The sequence below is a fragment of the Podarcis tiliguerta genome (genome assembly GCF_965153285.1).
Source record: "Podarcis tiliguerta genome assembly, chromosome: 14".
In the NCBI taxonomy this organism is placed as follows: Eukaryota; Metazoa; Chordata; class Lepidosauria; order Squamata; family Lacertidae; genus Podarcis; species Podarcis tiliguerta.
Window position 1 is genome coordinate 6,089,594 of NC_139547.1, and position 24,560 is coordinate 6,114,153.

Consider the following 24,560-nt stretch of genomic DNA (forward strand, 5'->3'; position numbering starts at 1 on the left):
GTCTGCAGGCTGGATTTAGAAGGCGATTGGGCCGGATCTGGCCCCTGGGCCTTAGTTTGCCTACCCATGGCTTAAGTGAGCCAGTGTGCTCCTTTCAGGTGGGTAGTTTGATTATCATGTGCAGTCGGGTTCTGCAGATAATTTCCTTTATAGTCATACCTCGGGTTGAAGTAGCTTCGGGTTGAGTGTTTTCGGGTTGCGCTCCGTGGCGACCTGGAAGTAACGAAACGTGTTACTTCCTGGTTTCGCTGCTTGCGCATGCGCAGGCGCTCAAAATGACATCACACGCATGCGCTGAAGCGGCGAATTGCGACCCTCGCACTCGCAGACGCGGGTTGCGTTCGCTTCAGGATGCGAATGGGGCTCCGGAATGGATCCCGTTCGCATCCAGAGGTACCACTGTACCAGCTTCCTGATGGAAGTGTCCTGCTGCATGATATTGCTATAGACGCACACCTCCAGACATTTATTTATTTCATTTTTTGCAAAAGGTGGGTGGGTGAAACAAGACTCGATGTCTTGCCCGCCCCCCTGCCGCAAGGCAGCTTCTTCAGCTATTACATTCTGATGAGGTTTTGTCACGGAAAAGTTACTCGCAGGACTAAAATGTGTTTTCCCTTGATTGTGGAGACTGGCCAGGAGTCCAGGGGCTCCTCCCCTCCCCCCTCCATCCCGAGGTGGCCTCCTTTTCTCTGTAATTCCATTTAAATGATTGTTGTCTACGAGATGAGTTTTAGGGGCCATCGTCTCATCTTACAAAGCAGAGCCAGTGAACTGTGCTCAATCCTTTGGGCAGCAACAAAAGGGAGGAAGGGCTCCTGGCAGCGAGAGCGAGTGCAAGGGGTCCAGATTAGAGGGTGGCAATAAGAAGATGCCAGAAGCCTGCTGCAAAGTCAGATTTTTAAAGGCAAACCCAAATTGCCTTTTGTCAGGCAAACCATCATTTAGATTTGGACTCAGAACCATGGCAGGAGCTTCCAGATGCCCAGGCAAAGCTTGTCTGCCTGTCTCTGCTTGTCATTAGCTCAGCAGCACTCATGTTCCTTTGGTGCAAGGGCCCCTGGAGGTGGAGAAATGGCTATAAATTATTATTATTAATAATAATAGTAATAAGATTTACTCACCCATCAATTGATGGTCCCAGGACAGGTCACATTAAAATACAAAATCAAAAATAGTTTATTAAAACACAATCACAAAATAATAATAATAATAATAATAATAATAATAATAATAATAATAATAATAATAATAATTTATTTGTACCCCGCCCACTCTGGGCGGCTTTAGGTGGGTCCTAAAAATATACACCTCAAGTGTCAAAAGCCAGGGTAAAGAGGTGTGTCTTCAGAATTCTCCAGAAGCTGTACAATGAAGGCTCCAGGTGCACCTCTGTGGTGGGAGGGAGTTCCACAGCTTAGGGGCCACCACCGAGAAGGCCCTTTCCTAGGCTACCACACACACACAGACACACCTATGCCTACACCTACACCTCTGAGGGTGGAAGAACTAAGAAGAGAGCACGCTTTGCCAATCTCTGCACCCAAGAGGGTCTGTAGGGAAGGAGGCGTTCTTTCAGATATTTCTGATCTGTCAATTCAGACCTTACGTGAGCCAGTTAGCGCACACACGGCTGGCAAAGCTGCTTCAGACCATGACTTCTGATTCTGCTCGGCTGGCTGGCTGCAAACCATTGTTAACCAATTCAGACACCAACCAAACCATAGTTACGTTACCACTAGTGGTGGTTTGACATAATGTTTGGACAAAGCCAATATTCCTGGGGCTCTACCCCACTCCTCACCCCCAATGCATGCCTTTATATATTTTAGCCCAGAACTGGGACAGTTTCAGAGGCTTTTGAGCTGTGTTGCTGATCCCTAACTTCCCATCCCTGATCCAACCACCACACCTGTTTAAAGAAAGTTGCTTGCAACTTCAGAAGCACAGCTAAAATTAATATAAAATAAAATAAACTTCTACCTCAAGTGGAATTGCCATGCAGGGTCTTCATTCATCTGTTTTCATCTCTCTACACACACACCCACACACCCACACCCACCCACCCACACGATTTGCGGTGCTTCACTTGGAAATCAGGCCTTGCTGCCCCAGGGAGGCCCCTCTTCTCCCTCTCCCCCCCCCTCTCCTTTTTCCAGGGATGTGGACAGTAAGAGCAGTGATGTTTTTACTGCCAGCCCACTGGGGTGGGGGGCAGTGAGGTGATGTTTGTCCGGAGGCCCCTTCAAGGGAGCAGAGGCAAGTCACCAGAGAATTGGCGTCTTTAGATTTTGACAGATAAGCAGGAAAAGGCAGCAGCCAACATGGACTCTTCCATCTGGTTTCTAGCAACCTGGGGTTTTATGCAGTTACTTAGTTTGTGGAAGAGATAGCAGAGATTGGAGCCCCCCCCCCCTCCCCAGCAGTCACCTTTCAGCTGGAGTGTAAACCACTGTGGTTGCCTGAAGGGCATGCCTCTCTCTGTATATTTTTATTTAACAGACCTCTCATAACATTAGTTAGGTGTGACCTAGCGGTTAGAGTGGACTATAGCTTGGGAGACCAGGATTTGAATCCACACTGAGCCAGTTGACACTCTCTCAGCCCAGTGCCTCTCAAACTAGGGTCCCCAACTGCTGTTGGACTACAACTCCCATCATCCATGACCGCTGGTCCTGCTAGCTAGCTAAGGATGATGGGAGCTGTAGTCCCAACAGCAGCTGGGGACCCAGGTTTGAGAAACACTTTCTTAGCCCCACAGGGTTGTTGTGAGGATGAAATAGGGAGGGGGAGAACTTTGGAAAAGGGTGGTATATAAATGGAAATAAATAAATGAAATAAATGAACCAACACTGAAACTCTGCATCAGTTACAATATTTACAAGCACGTATTTGACTTAACTAGCCAGTCTTCTTTGATCCTTCACAGAAGTGATGCATTGATGAGCTTCTCCCCCCTCCCATCAGTGATGAGAGGAAGTAATTTTGGAGAGGGCCCCTCTCCCCCCTCCCTGCCTCCCCCTCCTCTTGCTCTGAACAGCCTCCTCAGCCCTTGCAGCAAACCTGGCTGCCTCCTCCTTTATTTATGCCTTGAACTCACAACGCCTTTGCTTATTCTCGTAATCGGTTTCTGGTGTATTTACATTTCTGTGCTTCAGACGTGCATTTCTAAGGATCGGGTTTCTCTCTCTCTGGGCCGGCTGTTCCCACCCTTCCCCCCTTCCCCAATTCCCCCGGACCTCTGTTGCTTGGAGCAGACTCTGGCGAGTCCCAGATCCCATGTCAAAGGCCACGACCCAGATGTCAGAGCAGCCCTTTCTGCTGGCCTCCTCTTGAATGATTATCTGGAGTTTATTGTGTTGGAGGGGATGGGATTGGGGGCAGCCCAGTCACCCCAGCAAGGCTCTGCAGCCGGACTGCAGCTCAACAATGGAACGGGGAGTTTCACAGAAGCACAAAAGATTAAATTAAAGTTGGACATTTGGCCAGAGAGGTGTGTGCCTTAGAACGCCCCCTGGGCAACCCATAATTCTTCCTGTTTCTTGTTAAGGAGCATTTTTCAAAAACCACAGCAAGCTAACCTGAAAAATTTCCTGGGCGAAACTTTCATCAAGTCAGTTTGGCTGAGATTTAAGAGTAAATTGCTGACTTGAAGTCCCTGCTGCAACAAGGCCTCCCAACAGATTTTCTGTTGGATCTCATATTTTCAGGTCAGAAACAATATAATGTCCAGTGGCACAGCTTAATATGTGATCACATTTTTTTTTTTAAAAAAAGAAAGACTGTTTCCCCTCCCAAGGCTTTAACAATAACAACATCAACATCAACACACATATCCAATTTATTATGAAATGTTATCTTTGTCTTCTTGCTCACCCCCACATCCCCTTTGCTTTCTCAAACCTTCATCTGTAATGAATGAGAGGCTTCAGGGTGGGGAGAGGGGTGGATTCTCTGCTCTGAAAGAAGAGAAAAGCCACTCATGCTCCTGACCTCGGATTCCTTCTTAATTTTATCTAGCCCTGACCTGTTGGCTCAGTTCTGCCGTCTTTGGAGACTCACAAACATGTAGCAGCTGAAAGAAACAATGGCAGGGTTTTTTTGGGATTGCAGCATTGCACTTCTGTGACCTCCGTGTAAACAGATGCTTTTCTGCAAAACTTTTGCCAGGACACCCCCCCCCCAAAAAAAAACTTCACAAAACTTGCTGTGACCATCCACAACAGGACCCTCTCTCCAGCCTCTGATTCAGGACCAGCAAGAGATAATGGATCTCCCTTGTGTTTCCAATTCTGTCTCTGTCTGTCTGTCTCTCTTTGTTTGTTTGTTTGTCTTTTGCTTCATGTATAATTGTGGGAAATGAATTCTGCCCTCTTTTTGTACTTGCTGGCAACTAGGTAACCTTCTGTGAAACGTGGTTTTAAAGGCATGGGGGTGATTCCTCTGTGCAAAAGATTGGCAAGGATTTGAACACTTTCATCCAGAAATTCTCCAATAGTTGCACAGAGATTTAAAACCAATTCTTTGGGAGGGCAAGAAACTTTGTCAGGAGGAGAGCCAGTTAGTTAGGAAAGAGGCCATACCCTTTTTTAAAAAATGAAAAGGAGCACATGGTCTCCCCCTTCTGTCAGCTATATGGCACTGGGCATATTTAGGGCAGCCATCTCATTTTGTTGACGTAGACTTTAATATAGATGTGGAGAACATCAGGCCTACAGGCCAACCTAGCAGTTCAAAAGCACGTCAAAGTGCAAGTGGATAAATAGGTACCACTCCGGCGGGAAGGTAAATGGCGTTTCCGTGCGCTGCTCTGGTTCACCAGAAGCAGCTTAGTCCTGCTGGCCACATGACCCGGAAGCTGTACGCTGGCTCCCTCAGCCGGTAAAGCGAGATGAGCGCCGCAACCCCAGAGTCGTCTGCGACTGGACCTAATGGTCAGGGGTCCCTTTACCTTACCATCTACTTTAATAGTGGCAAACAGAAGTCCAACCAGTGCAGCTGCTCCTGCTTTTACATGCAGAGGTCATAGAAAGCCACATCTCTTGCATAGCCTGGCACACACCTCTTCAGGGTTCTGCTGGGAAAGCATGGAGGCAGCTCTGTGCTGACTGATGTAGCAGCAGCAAACTGAAGCGGTACCTCATAGCATCATGCCCATCTTCCTCTGAAAGGCCAGGGGGCTGTGGCGGTGGGAGAGTCTGTCTCATTGCATTTTATTTTGGGGAGGCTGAAACCTTCAGAACAGCTGGACTTAACACCAGGGCTGGATTAGAGATCCAGTGCCAAGTCTGGACAGACTCGCTTGCCCTTTCTGTTTCACTTAATCCCTTCTGTTCCAGTGGTTAGGTGGGTCCCCTGTAAGTGGAGACAGGCTTGCCTTGATTTTGTTGAACCCATGAATTTGGGGAGCTTGAATTGCTTCTGCCACCGTCATACAAGACGTTTGTGCTCATCAGTCAGAAGTGTGGCTGGAGACACGATGTTAACCTCCAATTCACATCCCTTCCCCTTGCTGATTATTTGGGATTGTTCTGTGGTATCAAAATCTCTTCAGGAAAGGCTTTTCCATTTTGTGCCTTTCACTGCATCTTTGAGGATTAGCGAAGGAAGGAAGGAGCTGGTGCTGGATTTCATTAGAATAGATCTTTTTGACATTTGCCTCTTGCCATTTCCCCCCAGCTCTTTCCATGGGGGTTGGGGGTGCAGCCTGCAGTTTTGCCTAAACTGAGGATGGGAAGCCCAAAGAGTGTCTTCCTCCTTCAGGGGAAGTGCGGGAGCCCCCTCTGGTGTTTTGCTGCAGAACGACATCGCCTCCAGATGCTTGCAGATCAAAGGACCCTTTTGGAGGAGGGAAGCAGACAAAGGGGGGCGAAGTATAAAAGAACAGGAGGCGCACACTGCTGAAAGGGGGCGGGGAGTTCTTTGTCATATCCTCCTCCAAAAACACAACTTAGATATCGGCACACTGTCTTGCCTGTTGAAGACCTTCAACTGCAGATATGTTCCGCTAAAAGTTTTGTTAAAGCTGAAATCACTGCAAGCACCAGAACATCTTATTTATTTATTTATTGTATTTTAATCCCACCCTTCCTCCAAGGCACTCAGAACCCCATCCCATAGTTACCCTCCCCTGCAAGGTAGGTCAGGCTAGGAGTTGGTGACTGCCCTGAAGTCCCATAGAGAGCTTCATGGCAGAGCAGGAATTTGAACCCGCATCTCCCCAGGGCTTAGGCTGATGACCCAACACGAGGATGGAGAGACAGTGGCAACCCAGCCAGGTGGACAGGGAATAATAATAATAATAATAATAATACATTGTCACATTGTTCTGGCTGGGGATGAAGGGAGTTGGAGTTCCCCACTGCTCCTCTAGCTACTCCACCAAGCTGTCCTTCACCTGATGGGTCACACCTGCTCATCCATAAGCTGCCAAGGGCCACAGCTCAGTGGCAGAACAGCTGTCTCACATGGAAAAGGTCCCACCATCAGAGGCAGTGGGCTAGCTGCCTGTAGGGGCGGGGCAAACATCCCAGGGGGCGGGACAGTGATGTCATCATCCCCAGGGATGATACCCGGGATGGGCTGCACCTACCGCACCCCCATTCCTCCTCCACCAGTGCCCACCACCTGTCTCCTGCTGGCCTAGGTAGGGCTAGGAAAGGCTTTCTTCCAGAAGCCCCAGAGAACTGTCGCTGCCAGTAGGTGGGTGTAGACAACTCTGATTTGGGGGACCAAAGGATGGATACTGCGTAAGACAGCCTTCTATGCAACTCCTAGGGTGATCGTGAGGCCTCTCTTCCTCTTTCTGCTGGTAGCACTTGTAACAATGGGTACACAAACTTGCTGTCATTTGTTACTCACATAGCACCTGTAAGTGTATAGGGCACTTCATATGCAGACCTCTTCCTATGCCACTGAGCCTGCCCTTAAATACAAAAGGGCAAGGAAGGAGTTGGGGCAGCCATGTTGCTGCAGCTACAACAAAGGCAGCATTTTTTCATCTCTGCCAAGCTAAACAGTTGGCTCCTTGCCTCTCTCGCCCTGACCTCGCCACTGTGATCCACACGATGGTCACCTCCAGACCATCATGGTGTCAGCATGCAGGGGAGCTTCTTTGGCCATAGATGTGCCCCTCCCAATATGTCATCATGGAAGAGATTAAATGAAGGGCATCTTTTAGTGAGGCACCTGCGCCCTGTTGAGTTCAGTGTCTTGAGCTGTCTGAGTCCAGTGAGGAAGAATCTGAGTGGGTCTTCCTGGGTCTCAGTTGATTAATGAAATATTCTTATTTCTGCAGATCCCAGAAGGAAGTACCATGTCAGACTCCTGGCCTACAACAGTGTGGAAGAAGGCTACCAGGCAGATCAGACGGTCAGCACTCCTGGATGTGTCTGTAAGTGTTGAATTATTTTATGGAAATCACCAGCTGTGGTTCTCTTTTATGGATATAGTGATTGCTGTTCGTTTTCTGCAATCCCTCTAACTGCTTTTGGTATTAGGTCGATATTGTGAAGTCTAGGCCTATGGGGAAAGGGCTTTTAAAAAATATGTCGAGTCCATGGTATATGTTCCAATGGACTGAGAGCTTGTTGCCATAAGTTTTGGAGTGATCATAGACTTGTTTGATTTATTAAGGCTCTTTTAGTGGCTGGAGGTCTTAAGCCCTCACACTGACTGCTATGAGTCCTTGCACAAGATGGGATATTAGTCTAGTTTTCAAACTCTCCCTATCATTCCTAGCCGCTTGCGACTCACGTTCCTTGTTGCCTCTTCTGTTTTCCACAGCTGTCCGTGACCGAATGGTCCTGCCTCCAGCACCACCTCACCACCTTTATGCCAAAGCAAACACCTCTTCTTCCATCTACCTGCACTGGGGACGACCTGCATTCACCTCTGCACAAATCATTAACTACACTCTCCGCTGCAACCCTGTAGGGCTACAGAATGCCTCTCTGGTCCTCTACCTCCAGACGTGCGTATCATCCGTTCTGATAATTATACTTGCCCTCATTCCCTTCAGATAGTTCATGGTTCTTTTAATTGGCATTTTTATGGAGCATCTAGGATTGCAAAGCCAGAGTCGAGCCCCCAGATCTGCTCCAGGGCAAGTTCATTTTGGGGCCTGTTTGTATTCAGTGCATCTCAACTTGGTTAAATTGAGCTGCTCTTCCTCCTCTTCATCAGCCACAATCCTTGGGTGATACCATAACATATAAATTCTGGGATTTGCTACCGTAAGATAGCTTTAAAGGGGGTTTAGACAAATTCATGCATAAGACGACCAGCGATAGTGCCTGTGCTCTCTCCATTTGTCAAAAGCAGTAAGTACATCTGAATGCCAGATGCTGGGACTCACAAGTGGGGATTGTGCTGTTGCTCCAGCTCTCAAGGTTCTGCTTTCAGGCTTCCTCCCTGGTTGGCCGCTATGGGAACAGGATATTGGACTAGATAGGCTTTGGGCCTGATCCATCAACCAGGATCTCTTTAGTCAATGTGTGATTTGGAAAGTGGCCTCTTTCGCTGTAAAAGCTTCAAGCTCAGGAAAATATAACCTGGAGTTAGTTTCAGTTAACGGTTATGGAGACCCCAATCGTTAAGGGTATAAGCTTATTCTGACATGAATTTCTCCTTTTCAAAAAGGTTTTGAAAACAACACAATATAAAATTTTGTCTTACTTATTCTGTGTATGGGTGGAGGTTTAATATGTATTTTTGGGGGGGTAGTGGTCTTGATACAACAGGTTGTGGAATGTATCAATAAATTAAATTACAGTATATTTAATCAAAGCATTCCCCCCCACAAGGGAACGCTAAAAAACTTTGAAAAAATAATTATTTAGTAATGCCCTTATTCAGATATTAGGCTTTTAAAGGGCAATATGTTTTCTAGACTATTTTCAGTTCAATTTCCAAAGTCTTCCTGCCTCTGACTCCCATTGTATACAAACACCACATATGAGGTCACAGCGATGAGGCCATGATCTACCCACTTGGCAATGCCTAGTGAACTTAGAGACCTGCCTGTTACGTTTTTTATCAATTAGAGAATGCCAGCCTCTTCAAGGCCATGTGATATATGGCCAGTCATGGGACATTTCCTGGAGAGGCCACGTAGGCCAGACATGTCATTGTTCATGTTAGGGCAGTAATGAGAGTGAACTGGAAATGCAGATCCTGATTCTAACTGTTCAGGTTCTGCAATCCAGGGCAGGTGTTGCTTTCTTGATGGGCCAGAAGATGGAGTCCTCCTTCTCAAGTGTTATATTTCAGCCATCCTGTAGAAACAATAGAATACCTCTTTAAGTTTCACATTTTCTGTCAGAGTAATATAGCATAATTAAGGAATGTTGGGAAATGGTGGAATGAAATTATATGACTTTAGTAGATATATGATAAGGATTTAAGTACAGATAAATTTTAAGATTTTGATGGTAAGATAAGGTTAAAATAAATTAAGACAACTAAATGATAGAAAGCAGTGGAAGATGGAAAGGATTTGCTGATTTAATTATTAACTGGAATACAAAAATGGGAGGTGGGAGGAGGTCGAGGAAATAAGTCATTGAAAGATAAAGATATGGAAAAGGGGTGTGTTTTTAAATGTTTTTGCTTTTTCTTGTTGTGTTGATGTATTGTTTTTTTTTCTTTTATTTTTGATGTATTGTCTCTTAATTTTCTTTTTTATTGTCTTTTTCTCCCCCCCCCCCCCCCTGTAACTATAAAACCTTTAATAAATATTATTTCCAAAAAAAAAAGTTTCACATTTTCTGGGTTTTGCAGAAGGGAGCAGGGTCAGGTCACTTTGGTGGAAAACGGATCAGCCACTCCTGGTATTAAATTTTGCTTTCTCGTGTTTCTATGTTTACAGCTCAGAAACTCATATGATGGTTCAGGGACTGGAGCCGAGTACTAAGTATGAGTTTGCAGTTCGGCTACATGTGGATCAGCTCTCAAGCCCTTGGAGTCCTGTGGTCTACCACACAACACTTCCAGAAGGTGAGGGTGACATTGTAAAGAAATGCTCATGTCATCATGCACTGGGTTACTACCCAGCAGCTCCCTTTGACCAGCTGGGCAGTGGGCAAGATCCCCATGCAAAGGATGTCTTTGTGTACATTTTGCCAGTGTTGATCACCTGCCATGGCATGTTTGGATGTGCGTGGATGCCAGGTGTTACAAACCCTTTGGCAATGAATTTCAGGGTGGTGGCTCTGGACATCAAAGGGGGAAACAAAAATGACAATTTAAGCTGAGGGCACATTTGTGTCCATGGGAGAGGATTCTTCAGTTGGCATCTAGAAGTTTAGTTACATTGCAAGCAATTTTGGGGACCTTCCAGTGTGTTTGGACAGGGGGGTTTCAAGGCAAGGGCTTGCTGATTTGTTTGCCTCCCAGTAATTCTGCGTGGCTTTCCCCTCAGCACCAGCTGGTCCTCCGCTGGGAGTGAAGGCGACTCTGATAGAGGAAGACACAGCCTTGGTTTCCTGGAAGCCTCCTGGTGGGCTTGGCACTGTCATTTCACGTTACACAATCCTCTATGCGTCAAGGAAAGCTTGGATCGCTGGCGAGTGGCAAGTCCTGCACCGGGAAGGTGAGTGAGTGACTGTGGCAAAGTGGCTGTGGAGAGCTTGTTCCCAGCTTTATCCGGGTAAATCTAAACTTGCTGTTTCTGCTAAATGCTGCCAGCCCTATTAAGCAGGGCTCGCCTCCTGGGTGATAGACTGTCTGATTGAATCCAGAGTTTCACCTTGAACTTTGTTGCAAAAGTTGCTTCCTCCACTCAGATATCCGAAGGGAGAGAGAAAAGGGAGCAAGCCAGCCTCCCTTGTGTGCTTCAGCTCGGCAGCAGTATTTAAACCTAGCACCCACAACTCTGCTGGAAACACAGAGGATGCTCCTGGAACAAGGGCTGGTTGCTCAGCTAGATTTTTCTTCTGTCTGCCTGGTTTGCGGTAGAGGAGAAGAAGGGAGGTGGAGCTGAGAAGGTTCTTCTTCTTGAAGAAGAACTATTAAGAGACTTTTGGACTATTAATTGTTTTAGAAATGCTTTTAAATAAAGAGATTAAACATTTATGAGATTAAACATTTAGAGGACCACAGGTTGACCATCCTTTTTCTAGATTCAGATTATAAAAGACTTGATCCAACTCAACAGCATGTTCATGTAGAAAGCGGGGAATTCTTATACTGATAAGCAGGCCTTCATCTCTATTCTGGTCTACCCCACTGCTTAGCTTTTCTGGATCAGCTCTCCAGCTGATGTTGGACTCAAAACTCCCACTGGTCCCAGCCAGGGTTCCTGGGGACATACTCCATCAACAGCAGCTGGAGGGCACCAGGGTCCAGATAAAGTTAGATGGGCCTGTCTGGCTCTCAGGGAACCTGATATGGTCAGCCATATCCCAATTCAATCTTCCTGCCTTGTTTTGTCTCCCTCCCCCATAGGAACTATAACAATGGCTTTGCTGGAGAACCTGATGGCAGGAAACATCTACCTCATTAAAATAGCTGCATCCAATGAAGTGGGGGAAGGCCCTTTCTCCAACGTGGTGGAACTTGCTGTCTTACCAAAGGAAGCATCGGAATCAAACCAAAGACCCAAACGCTTGGATTCGGCAGATGCTGACACAGGTGAGTGCAAAGAATTTGTGGCAATCACCTAGTCAGGTCTTAGAACACCAGGTCTTTAAGTGATTATGATTCACATTTACCGTCTCTTCACACATTCTTTACTATTGTTGTTGCTGTTACAATACATTTTTAAGATCACATTCTGTCACGAAGTTTTCTCAGAATGGTTTACAGTAGCTCTCCGCCCCCACCTGCACATGTGATTTATTTATTTATTTTACTTATACGTGATTCTTCTGCATGATCTGAAACAGGCTGCCTGTTTCAAGAGTCACTATAATGTTACACTGGGGGTGGGAGGGAAATGTGTGTAGATTGTTATGTGTTAAAACTGCCTCATATTGTGAATCTACAGTTGAGTGGCAAAAAAGGACAGACACACAGTCTTCCCACCCTCTCCTCCACACACCTCAAATACTTTCCTAAGTAAAATCACACTTGAAGGGAGCCTTAGCTGGAAAGAGCAGCTATGAAGCTACCTTAAATCAAGGCTTCTGCAAATGTCAAACCTGCAGGGACAAAGAGTAGCTCCTGGGGAATTCCCCCACCCCACTGACTTCAGTAAGAAATCCTTGGAGACCCACAGTTTGCACAATCAAACATGGCACCTTGGAGGCACCTAGTTCCTCTGTTTGTTTGTGGCTCTCAGAGTGACTGAAAAAAATCTGTGTTAAAACACTCCCTGCAGTCGGGCTTACAGTCTAAAATGCCATTTTAAAAAATTCATTTGTTTATTATTTGATTTATGCCCCCAGTTTACCATAAGAGTAAAACATATGATATATAAAAGCTAAAACACAGATTAAAACATCAGAAGAGTATTGCATGATGACACACAAGGAAAAAGGTAGGGATGTGGGTTGCTCCTGTAGCTGTTTGTAAAGTGACACTTATTAGAAGGCAGTTGAGAGCAGTAATTTCTCAGTGATGGCTGTGGGGAGTGTGTATGCCTTTCTCAAGGTCAGTGAGGGGAGGAGCCCATGGAGGGTTCCAAGGGCCAGATAGAGAGTGCTGCATGTGGCCCCTGGGTCTTATCTTGCCTGGGAACCGGGTACTTGTTCTTTGGGCACCTTTGTATGGAAAGCAGCGATCAGGAGCCTGGCCCAGTTAGTTTCCTCAGGATTCCCCGATGTCCGTAGCCGATGTTTTCAATTGCAAGGGGTGCCCAGAAATTGTGCTGCAAAAGGGGCACGCAAATGATAGACCTGGGTGTTGCTTTCTTCCTTGCAGCTAATTCCGGCTATTACCAGCTGGACCAGAAGTCGATGACAGGCATCATTGCAGGTGTCTGCATTGCCCTGACGTGCATCTTGATCTGCATCCTCATCTTGATCTATCGCAGCAAAGCCAGGTAGGCTTGGAGGGGGCAGTTAGGTGCTCCTAAAGTGGTACCATTGAAGCACCCACATAAGTGAGGGTCCGGTGAGGTTGGGGGGACCTTGGACGCTTCTTACTTGTAGCATTTCAGTATTGTGACAGCAGTGGGCTCCCAGGCTCAGGCCTTGAGTGGAATCTGTGGAAGTCTGAAGCTCATGACCTTTGAGACAGCACAATTGCTTGCATGCTGTGGACATGCGAGCTCTTCTGCTTAGAGAAGCTTACCTGAGATGTGTCTGGATTTGCAGTACAAAAGTGTTTTGCTTACATACCCCAGGTCTTAAAACTCCTGGGATCTGGAGCCAGAATATACACAAGAGTCAAGTATGGCAGCTTTGGGCAGGCTGGCCCATTTCAGGCTGTGGTTGGGGATGGGAGTGAGGATCACCTGTTCAAATGCTTAAAAACAAATACTGTAGTTTAGGGTGGAAGAAGGCAAGGGTAGACCCTTGTAGGGAGTGTTGTGGTTTTGTTTTGTTTTGTATTTCCTGGGGAGCTTTGTAAATATTGAAGCACATGAACACACCCAGACACCTGCAATCTAAAGTCCAGTGCCAGATTTATGGTTCCATTCATAAATCACTGCAGTTGGTTGCTTTTAACAGGGCTGGGAAATCTTTGGCTCTGCAGATGTTATTGGCCTCCGACTCCCATCATCCAGCAACATCTGGAGGGCCAAAGAATCCTCTCTCCTGATCTAACAGGATGTAGGAACGCAAGATCGAAAGGAATTTGCCTCAGCCTAGCCTGCTTGTCTTAAGTCTCACTTTCCTTCCTGCTCCACATTGAACAGGAAAACGTCCGCCCCCAAAAGCATCCATCAAGCGCCCCACCAGCACTCTCACAGCAGCATCTCTTCCATGGGTGCCAATGAGGTGGGCAAGAGCATCGAAGATCTTGCTGAGAATGAGGAATCTCTACAGCCCATGATGGCGGGAAGCAGCTTCCTGGATGCCAAGGTACAACGGCCTGTCTTCACTGCTGCCTTCACTTTCTTCGCTTTTGTTTGTTTATTCAGAAAACTTCCACGCACAGCCCAGCCTGCCAAGGGATTTGCATCGCACAGGACAGCTTACAATAATTAGAAGCAAAACAGTCTCATAAAAGGAATGAAGCAGCACAAAAATGGAAACAGGCTTGATGGATAAAAGCATTTTAAAAATGAGGGTCACATGAAAATAGTCTGCCCAGGGAGACCAGTGCTGTCTGGATAAGGAAAGTTAAATAGTCACCAAAAAATTATTATTTATTGAAGTTTTATAGCACCCTTCATCCAAAGAGCACAGGGAAGTTTACAACATAAAAATACAAAATGAGAACACAAAAAAACCAATAACGCCCCTCCCACAAACACATTTAAAAGCCATAGATCTTAAGTGGGGGAGGACAAATTGCTCTCAAGAAGTAAGGCATTCCAAAGGTCCATATGGAGCCTCTATGGAGCCTCGCTCCTCATCCCAACTAATTGTGTCTCAGTCACAGAGATACAGAAAAGACTCTCTTTGGGTGTGGTCAGGCTGATATAGGAGGATAGGAGCCCTCAGTTACCCTAGAGCAGGGGTCAGCAAACTTTTTCAGCAGGGGCCAGTCCACTGTCCCTTAGACCTTGTGGGGGGCCAGACTATATTTTTTGGGGGGGGAATGAACGAATTCCTATGCCCCACAAATAACCCAGAGATGCGTTTTAAATAAAAGCACACATTCTACTCATGTAAAAACACACTGATTCCTGGACCGTCCACAGGCTGAATTGAGAAGGCGATTGGGCCGGATCTGGCCCCCAGGCCTTAGTTTGCCTACCCATGCCCTAGAGCCAAGCTTTTTAGGGCTTCAAAGATAAGCTGGCACACCCAACTTAGATGCATTTAAGATAGTGTTTCTCAAATTTGGGTCCCCAGCTATTGTTGGACTGCAACTCCCATCATCCCTAGCTAGCAGGACCAATGATCATGCCATGGAGTGGGAGAAGTGTTTGCGGGATTCTCCCACCCCTCAGGTGTCAAAGTGACTTGTCCGGCCTTTGCTGCTATGCACTATTGGTAGGGATGCCATTTGCAGGCAGCAAAGAGTCTTGCGCCAGACCTCCAAGTTCAGGGCACTTCAGCATATCCAATGAAAAAGAGAAACAGAGCTGTGTGTCACCGGCTTTTTGCTGTTAGCAGATGCCTAAGGCACTGGACAGAAGCCCCCCCCCCCTTTCAAAAAATGATCCCTAAGAAAGGACAGGGACACCAGAAACCAGGGCCTCCCAAGCCCATCCTGTCAAGGGATCCAGAAACATACCAGAGTCAATGGTATGGAAACTACAGAAAAGCTCGTTCTCTTCAGCTCCCAGGGTAAAGATTTCCCCAAAGCAACCCAAGTCCCCAAAACCAGGCCTGAAGCCACATGGAAATGTGTCTAGGGGAGGGGTTCCCATGCGCCACCAGTGGTTTGGAGCTTCATTTGGGTGATCTGTGGCACGTCCACATTAAATGTGGTGATTTTATTTGTATTTTTGTTGCCGCTTTTATTTCTTATATTGTATTACAATTTGAATTTTATGGAACTGAAATTGTAATACAAGAAAATACAATATAAGAAATAAAAAAGCAATAAAGTCACTATTAAAAACCACTTAGTCCAGCACATTGCAACTTCTACAACAGGCAGAAAAATCATTGGGTGGTCCGCAAAGACCATCCATAATTTTCAAGTGGTCTGTGAGGGAAAACGTTCATGCGCCACTGGTCTAGGATAATCCATGTTACATTTTGTAGAAAGCCTATCATGCTTGAACCCGCCAAGAGCATTTGATACTAGACAGAGATGGTGCTGGTGTTTTTCTAGGGCTCCCCATCTGTAACGTTCTCCAGCTTATTCAGAAGGTGATTTCTTCCAGTGGCTGTCAGAAGACTTCTGCTCTTCCTTCTCCAGTGGCTCTTGGGGAACAGCAGCAGCATGTCAAGGCTACCTTCAAGAGCACAGAGCTCACTGTTTCTGCTTCCAATCTGCATCCACCTCATTAAAATAGCCTCTTTCCTTAGAAACATGTGGTCTAAAATTACAGCCCCACAAAAGTTGCCCTTCTCACAACTTTTGACTCTGCTGTAGTCTAAATGTCCTCTCAATGGAAATCAAGCAGACTTTTGTGGGTGTTTGGGGGGGAAGGGGTTGAATGCAAGAATTCGCAAGGTTTCAAACACAGGCCTATGCATGTTTACTCAGGAGTAAGTCCCACTGTGTTCAGTTTGGCTTACACCTAGGTAAGTGTGCATAGTATTGCAATCTAAGCCAATCTGCTTCCAAGAGAGAGCAGAAATTGCTGGAGTTAATATTTTTTGTAAAGCTTTAGAGTTGAGTTGTGAGGACCTTGTTTTAATTTCAGCCAAATCCTTTTCCCATTGAGTAACGTAAGGTTTCCTTCCCTATCTCTTAGGGTGGTACCAATCTAATTATAAACAGCTATGGGCCAATTGCAAAGAAGAGTTCCAGGAAATGGCTCTTCTTTCAAGACTCTAAGAGAGGGAAGTCAGAAGAGGTAAGAGAATGACTGAGTGTATTCTGCCTCCTGGCCTCTTCAGGCCTGAGAGTGGCTCTGAATTTCTGCCTTGATATCTTGCGTTGGGGCATTTTGCGAAGTGAACTAATCACAAGGGCAATCCTCAAATCTCATATAGCACAAGAGCTTCTCTTTCCTTTGGCTGGAGACAGGGTTGGCTCAAGATAATTTGCTGCTTGAAGCAAAGCGCCTCATGGCAGCTCTCCCCATCCTGTGTGCCAAATCAGACTTGATTGACAGTTGGATCTTAGCTCAACACGGCATACTGTATTTGCACCACACCCGGGGAGGCTGTGTGGCACATGGGGCTGTATTTTCCCACACCTTGCAGCCAATCCCCATTCTCCAGCATCTGCCACCTGAGGTTAAGACCTCATGGTAGGACCAGCCCTAGTCAGAGAAGAAGTTGCTCCTTGCAATTTATTTCAGTCTCCAGCTTGCCCTACTATGAGGTAGTGAAGCAGGAAGGCATTTACAACTGTCTTCAAAAGATAGGCATGGTTTGGGAGAGAAATGGCCTCGTGAGCCAGTTTGGACCCCCAGAAGGCCAAAATTGGCTATGTGTTTCCTACTCCGGATCTCAGTGTTCACTTTTTGCCAGCAAAGCTTTTGGGTGTTGCCTGTATTCTATTTTGGTCTATTCTGCCTTAGAAGCACCTTTATTTTTGTGTAATGCTTTTCCTCCCTGTGTTTTTTCCAGACCCAGAGATGTTTCACAAAAGCAGTGTGTTTGTATCAGTCAGGCACTGCCGTCCTCATTGGCAAAGATGCCTCCCCAGAGCAAAAGCTGAACTACCAGGCTGCGTACAGCATCGTTGCTGACACAGAGCATTCAGCAAACAGTGAAGAAAGCCACGAAACCGGTGATTCTGGAAGGTTCTCTCATGAGTCCAACGAAGAACTTCACCTCTCTGCGGGCATCAGTGCTACTCCAGTGACCCTCGATTCCTTTGCAGGCAGTGCGCCCGTGTGTCCGCTCCCGAGTGCCTCTGAAGAGCCTCCCGACCAAAGTCCGCCGCCACTTCTCCAGCTGCCGCCTGCAGGACAAAACTGAGCCTGCCACCAGAGCGGCGTGTCTGTGTCTGTGTCTGTATGTCTTTGTGTGTCTGTTCAAAGGACAATGAACAAAGAGCCAAAGCTTTAAGTGGGAACCCTGAGTGGCCAACAGGCGATCCCGCAATTCTGTCGACCATTTTTGTTTTTTTAAGAAATGTGTTAAAACTCACGCTTTTTGAATGTTCAGTGCTCAACAATGTGAAAGGAAAGTACGGATTTCTGAGTAGAGCAAAGAAGAGAAGTTTTTATATATCTATATATCTATATATCTATCACTGGAGCAAAGGTGATCCCTTTGCTTGAATATCTACCTCAGTTTGCCGGGTGGCATTACCTCATGTTTTTTTGTGTTGAGAGTTGGTCTCGGCTACATAACTGACGATAACTTCCTAGTAGTCCCATGTATTTTCCCTCCATTTTATGTGTAGGGTGTGAATGTGTGTGTGTGATCCAAAGGAGTTGTGTTGGCAGGTGAGCAGGGATGTTCAGCTGAAGCTCTGGCTTTGAGGAAAAGGCGGGGGGGAAGCCTCTCCATGGGGCAGGGGCAGAGGACCAGGGCCAGACTGGAATCTGGAAGGAGGGACTCTGACTGCAACCTTTTCTGCCAAACCCCCTAGAAGGTTGCCTAGCGAGGGAGCCCAGGCTCTTATGACTGCTTCACAAGAGGCCAGGGCCTGTTGAGTTGTTTTGCCTTCAGGGCTGCAGCCCTGGGAGGGGGCCAGTAAAAGCCAGCCCCTGAGCTCCCAAATACTGAACCCCTTTTCCTTTTGAGACTTGAGGGTCACATCTCCCTCCTCCTTCCCCCAACCTGCCTCAGACAGTGCCTTCTTCTTCTTCTGATCACATCAGCCGAGCATTTTTTGGTCAGGATATGCTGTGGTGCATCGCTCGGGCCCAGCCGTTACTCCCTATTCCTTGACTTGCGCCCATCAGGCAGGTAATGCTAAAAAGGGAGTGTCTCCTCATGCTTCAGAGCAATGGTGCCTTTCACTATATAGATATCTTATGAAATCACTGTTTTGCCTTATGCCTTTTTTAGTATTCATGAAGTTGCTTCAGAGAACAGAAAGATGCCTTAAATGTGCTCTGCAGGTTGTGGGGTGCAAAGGGTCTCAAGTGCTCAGAAACTCTTCCCATAGGTCTGTTTCTGGCCAGTCCTGAGCTCCCCAACCCTGCTCAGGGCTCCTTGCTTCAGATTCAGATGCTATGATTCCTGCATTGCAGGGTTTGGGCCACATCCCTTCCAACTCTACAATTCTATGATTCTATGAAAAGCGCTAGGTCCTTCCACAGGCCAGCTTGAGCTCTGCCGAGGCCTTTCTTAGAACAAAGGAGCCAGAGACTGAGCTGAACAGCTTCTCAGAAGAGGGAGGCATCTGTTTCTGCCACCTCATACCCACACAACTCCTGTTTTATACTACCTCCTCTTAAAGTTATTCTAGTATTATTGTTTTCCTGTACTCAGGGCGCAGTTTGTTACTTTTTAAGCTGTCTTGCAGCAATGTGAGGCAAACTGACAGGGTATTGTGTATTATTTTGTTTTTAAGTTTGGGAGAGAATGCGAGAGAGTGAATGAGAAAGCAAGTGAGCGAGAGAGAGAGAGGGCTATATTCACCAAAGTTGGGAGCCAGTCAATAGAGATCTCCCCCTCCTCTCCCCCAATCAGAATTCATTTCTTTTCCCAAAGAACGCAATACTGGCAATTAACTTCCCAGGGCAACCCCTGGTTCTGTTGCGGACAGCAAAAAAATGTCCACTTGTGCCATATTAAGATGGGAGCCAGTATGCAGGTATGTTTGGGGAAGAGGAGGGGGAACTAACAAATCTCTCCCCACCTACCCTTTTTCATTTTTCTTTGGTGAATTGGCCTCTGTAGATCTTTAGAATGCAGGTGTGTGTTTGCTAGCGCTGTACCAGACAAGACCTGTTCACCTTTCACAATTTTCTTGACGCAAAGGCTTTAAAGATGATAATAATCTTGTACCAAAGAATTTTCTGTAGAAAAGAGAAGAAAGCTGCATATTTTCCAAAAAAAATAATGGTAATTGAGCTAGTTGAAACTATAGGTTTGCATACATTTTATTACCTAAGTAGTTACTAACCAAAAGGAGGAGAGAACCTCTATGGCCTCTATGGACTGTAGGAGTTTATGGTCCAAATTAGTTCTACAATGTTAACTATCTTTATTGTTACAAAAGACAGCCTTTAAAGAAAATTGAAATAAGACCTTTTTCAGCATATAAAATCTCCAAAGACTTCCAAGTGTAATTTTGTTTTCCTTTTCTTCAGCAACTAAGCTCTTTTAACAGTCCAGTATTAGATACATTATAATATTTTTAAATGTGTTTTTTATATATATATTTACTTGCTGAAGAAAAAGAAACTTGTCTCACCAAAGATTTTATTTTTGGTCTCATTGGACAAAGCTGTGTCGGGCACAGTGGAGAATGCGCTGCTTGAAGCCAGGAGACAAAAGATGGCACAGTTCATGCCGTGAAACTCCTGGCATCCTTGGCGAGCCTCTTAGCAATGGCTGATATGCCAAGGTAACCATTTTCTTCTCCCAAAGACTTGTTTGCTGTGAAGTACTGACACTTTTTGACCCCTTCCTGATGCTGTTGGGTGATGCCAATAGATCCCCCTCCTCAGCAGTTTCATGCCAAAGACCCATCAAGCTCCACGGCTGCTCTGGGAATAATCAAGAGGAGCAGGTGCGGCTGTGGGAACCGTAGTAGATGGTGGCTGCCATTGTTGGGCCCTTAGGCTGGAAGATGCTTCGCGATCTCTCTTGCCCTGAGCATTTTAGACTGGGATAAGGTTGCGATAGCTTTCAAGTTACACGGGACTCTGTGAGGCTCACGAAGAGCTCTGTGAAAATTAAAAGTCTGCCTGCATTTGTGTGGGCAAATCTTGGCTCATCTGAGTAAAGATACTACTTTTACCTCACACGTGTCTTCTACTGGAATTCTTGTCAGTCAGACAGCGGGTTAATTGCCTCAGTTTCCAAAGATATCCAGTTAACTAAAGAGAGTGGCTTTATCCACAAGGTGATCTGCCAGTAAAGAAATAGCTTTTATTCAAGTACTACTTAGCAGCAAATGAAGAAAAAAACCAAAGATATTTAAGGTTACCTCAGTATAGAGGCATGATGTGTTAGGTAGGTCTCTTTGCCTTTTTTTTTTTTTTTTTGAGTTAGCATTATATTATAATGTGTCCCTCCAGCCTGCATCCAGAGAGGCGCTTAGCACTTGCTTTGCCTTGGAATCACCATATGGCAAAACCAAGGATAATTCTAGACCCTTCTTTACCCCAGGGTGTGATGGCTGTGGGAGCAGCTTCCGCTGCTGAGTCCTAGAAGGGGTTGTAAGCCAGCCAACTTTCAAGAATGACTCTTTCTTGGGGCTCTCCTTTATCCGAGAAGTTATCTTTTCTAGAATGTGAATTTCCTTGGCCTTTAAAAATGTCCAAAGGATAGCTGAGTAAAACTGTCATTTCCTTTACCTCTGAAGACCCAACAAGGAACCTTTTTTGATTCCAGTGGGATCTGAATTGGGTGGAAATGATGCTATCTGGAAAGTGCATGTTCTGGAGTAGTCCCATTGGTTTCAATGCTAAGACACTGAAAGAGTGGCCCCAGGCGGCATAAGCGGTGTGCTGAGCCATGGGTGCTTGTCCCCAATGGCAGCCTCATGACCATGTGGCAATAATGCTGATGCCATGATGCCCAGGGAGCAGGCTTTGCGCTTGTTATTCTTACCTCTGGTATTTGTGAGCAAAATGTGCAGGCAGAATTTTATCTAGTTTGGTGATGACTGTCCACAGACCCCAAGTTCTGGAGGTGGGAAGACTCTCTCCCTTGTGTAGTGGCCAATTTTTCCAAATATGTATTAGAGGATGAGCATAGGTCCAGATTATATATTTTCAGTGTCATGTCAACCCAAAAGCCAGGGCTGGCGTAAGGAGCGTGTGTATGTGTGCAATCTTTAGGGAAGCTTTAAGGAAGCTGGTGTGATTTGAAAAGCCTGCCTGGCTCATGTCTGGGAAGCTGATCTCTCTTGAGTCTCAAGTGCTGTACTGTGAGAATCCGCCACTAGGCCAAGTGCAAGAATTTTCTAAAGGCACATCTACCCAACCTCTGCACTGGCACTATTTCTGGTAAAGTTAGAAAATTTAAAGCATTTCCCTGTGATAGCTTTACAAATTTGTTCCTTTTAGTTATTCTACCACTTAAGATTAAATAACAGCTGCTGGTTATGAATAGGCCTTTGCTCTGTGTACACAGTCCCTTTGACAAGCTGTGGCCGAACCAGGAAGCCTTTGATTGACCTTTAGTTTATCTTTTTTTCTGAACCAGGAAACTATGGTTTACCAGCTTTGGAATCAACTAGGATGTTAACACAGCTTCAAACCATGGTTCAGCATCCTGTCTTATTCCAAAGCTGATAACCATAGTTTCCCAGTTTGGATAAAACAGGAAACAGTGGTTAATTGAAGACTTCCAAGTTTGCTAGCTAGGAGCAAAGGAGCTGCATTCATGGGCAAACATTCATAGCTTTTTAAGCCAAGATATGGCAAAGCAGACGCAGCCACACTCCCACTATAAAACATCTTGCTCAAACCAGATCCACAAATTTGAATCTGATCTGAACATGATTTGGACCCAGTAGGAATTTGTTGTTTTTCCTTCTGTCTTTTGTGCACATACACACCCCTTAAACCCACCTTGTGCTTTTGGTAAATGGCTTGTTCATGAAACCTAGGCTTTTGAAAAACAAAAATATTTTTTGTTTCTGTTGTATTTTTAAATATGTGAATGAACTGCAAGTGCGGGAGTCCAGCTATATTTCTTTTGCGAAGGGTGTTCTGGCTCCCGGCGCTCCTTCTGCTGTTTCTGGTAAGGGCAGCAACAGCTGACTGGCAAATGGAGGACAAAGCTGAATTATATTAATTTTATATTTGACTCAGGGGATCAGCTCTGTGAATTCCATTGCATGAGGGCAGCTGGTGTTTGCCTTGATAATGAATGTACCTTTTTCAATGTATTTTTTAATGTTTTGTTTAATAATGTGGATTTTTTTAAACGAAATTCTTTTTTTAAAAATAGCATTATAGTGAATGTTAAACCTTGGTGTGTTTCTCCTCTTCCCCACCCCTCAGGCTTGTTCTTATACTAGCACAAATGTCATGCCAAAAATGAGTAGAAATTTAAATGCCAAAATGTTTATAAAACTGCTGTCTAATACTGATGGATTGCACAGTTTAAATAAAAGTTTCCTTTAGTAAAAGTTTTCCTTTTTTCTTTCAAGGAGTAATTGTCCTTGCGGTTTCTTCGATGGGTCAATACTTTGGGGAGGGGGCTTTGCATGGAGCAAGTGAGGGAGGAAGCTGAAATAAGGACCATTCTTGGGTAGACAAAATAGTCTCTCAGCAGTGTTTCCCCATACCATCATAAGAATCCATACAAGGAGGAACTCCACTTTCACATGGTTATGCCCCTTCTTGGCTTTCTCAACAAAGGCCCTTTGAGTATTTTGCACAATTTGGTATGAACGGAGTATTTTTATTTACCAGAAGTTTAGACCATTTTTATAAGCCAATGGTATTTAGACTTTAAAAATATTTATTATGCACTCTTGCAATGAAGCCTCACCCTAGCCAGCACCTCAACCTTCATCTTGAGACACTTCCTGTTTGGGTTTTTTCCCATCACAAATTTGTGCATAGACACACACACACACACCCTTGCTGCCCAGCTACATTATAAGGTCCCTCAAAGGCTGTCCCCTCCCACTCGCTGCTCACCTTTTCAACAGCCCACTGCACACCTTTTTTAGAAGGGGGGTCCTAATTGCCCACTTTGATGACTCACTTTATTTCTCCTACTTTTGCTTGCATCCCAACCTTTCCTAAGTGGGTGCTCTCACATTTCTCTCTCTGTTCTTCCTGGTCCCAAAAGTGTCTCCTTCAGTTTGCACTTGGAACACCAAGGCAAACTTAGCGTATTTCTTTAATGGCTAATTCTGGCATTATATTTCTAGCAGCTTATCTCTAGAAAAAACATCTCAAAATGAAGCATTCAGTACTCTTTCCAACACCCACACACTATGTGGTGTGTCGCCACACTAAGACAGAAATGGGAAAAACACAGCACTGCACCAAATCTTGCCAGAACTACATATGTGCTAATGCATCTCTGAACATCCCAACACATGCCTGTCTGCATTCTACCACTAGAACTACAGTGGTACCTTGGTTCTCAAACTTAAGCCGTTCCAGAAGTCCATTCCAAAACCAAAGCGTTCCAAAACCAAGGCGCACTTTCCCATAGAAAGTAATGCAAAACGGATTAATCCATTCCAGACTTCTAAAAACAACTCCTAAAACAGCAATTTAACATGAATTTCACTATCTAGCGAGACAACTGCCAGTTGTCATTGCAAAGCCACAACTCCCCCAACTTCTTCACAAATAGTACAGAAGCAGCAGCTGGTGAGGAAGAGGGTTATATAAAGCATCTCTGCAGGTTCTTGGTGATGAACTTGCGTAACGCAGCCCATTCAGGTTCCGCCAAAGGTAGATACAGACTTCTTGAATTTGAGACCCAGGAACCAGATTGATAGGACAGTCGTAGGGCCAATGAGGTTGCAAGAGGTCTGCTTCTGTTTTACTGAACACATCAGCATACTTGGCTGGCAGGTCGGCAAGCCCATCCTTTTCCGTTCCCACTGCCAGGATTGCTGGTGCCAAACAGACATGGCCCACGCAGCCCGGGACACCAAAGCTGATTGTCCTCTGGGACCAACTGATCATGGGCCTCCAACCACTCCAGGCCCAACACAATGGGGAAATGGAGTGCAGAAGCCAAATAGGACTCTGCCTCCTCACTATGAGTCCCCGCTTGCAACTGCAGCTTGTCTGCTGCCCAGGTCACCGGTCCCAGGGCCAAAAGCTGGGC

The 24,560-nt window shown here is 45.7% G+C and overlaps 1 protein-coding gene across 2 annotated transcripts in view; it reads left to right on the forward strand.

Moving 5' to 3' along the window:
- PRTG (protogenin) overlaps nucleotides 1-22,890 on the forward strand; it is an 85,938-nt gene extending 63,048 nt beyond the window's left edge. Inside the window, exons 12-20 of one of the 2 annotated variants that reach the window (XM_083413000.1) lie at nucleotides 7,298-7,393; nucleotides 7,786-7,972; nucleotides 9,869-9,996; nucleotides 10,421-10,591; nucleotides 11,446-11,631; nucleotides 12,862-12,982; nucleotides 13,802-13,967; nucleotides 16,427-16,528; nucleotides 17,250-22,890. In XM_083413000.1, coding sequence (XP_083269126.1) covers nucleotides 7,298-7,393; nucleotides 7,786-7,972; nucleotides 9,869-9,996; nucleotides 10,421-10,591; nucleotides 11,446-11,631; nucleotides 12,862-12,982; nucleotides 13,802-13,967; nucleotides 16,427-16,528; nucleotides 17,250-17,603 — 1,511 coding nt within the window. In that variant the 3' untranslated portion in view covers nucleotides 17,604-22,890. The remainder of the gene's footprint in view (nucleotides 1-7,297; nucleotides 7,394-7,785; nucleotides 7,973-9,868; nucleotides 9,997-10,420; nucleotides 10,592-11,445; nucleotides 11,632-12,861; nucleotides 12,983-13,801; nucleotides 13,968-16,426; nucleotides 16,529-17,249) is intronic. The other variant, XM_083413001.1, reaches the window with a different exon arrangement.
- Nucleotides 22,891-24,560: the final 1,670 nt, after the last annotated feature.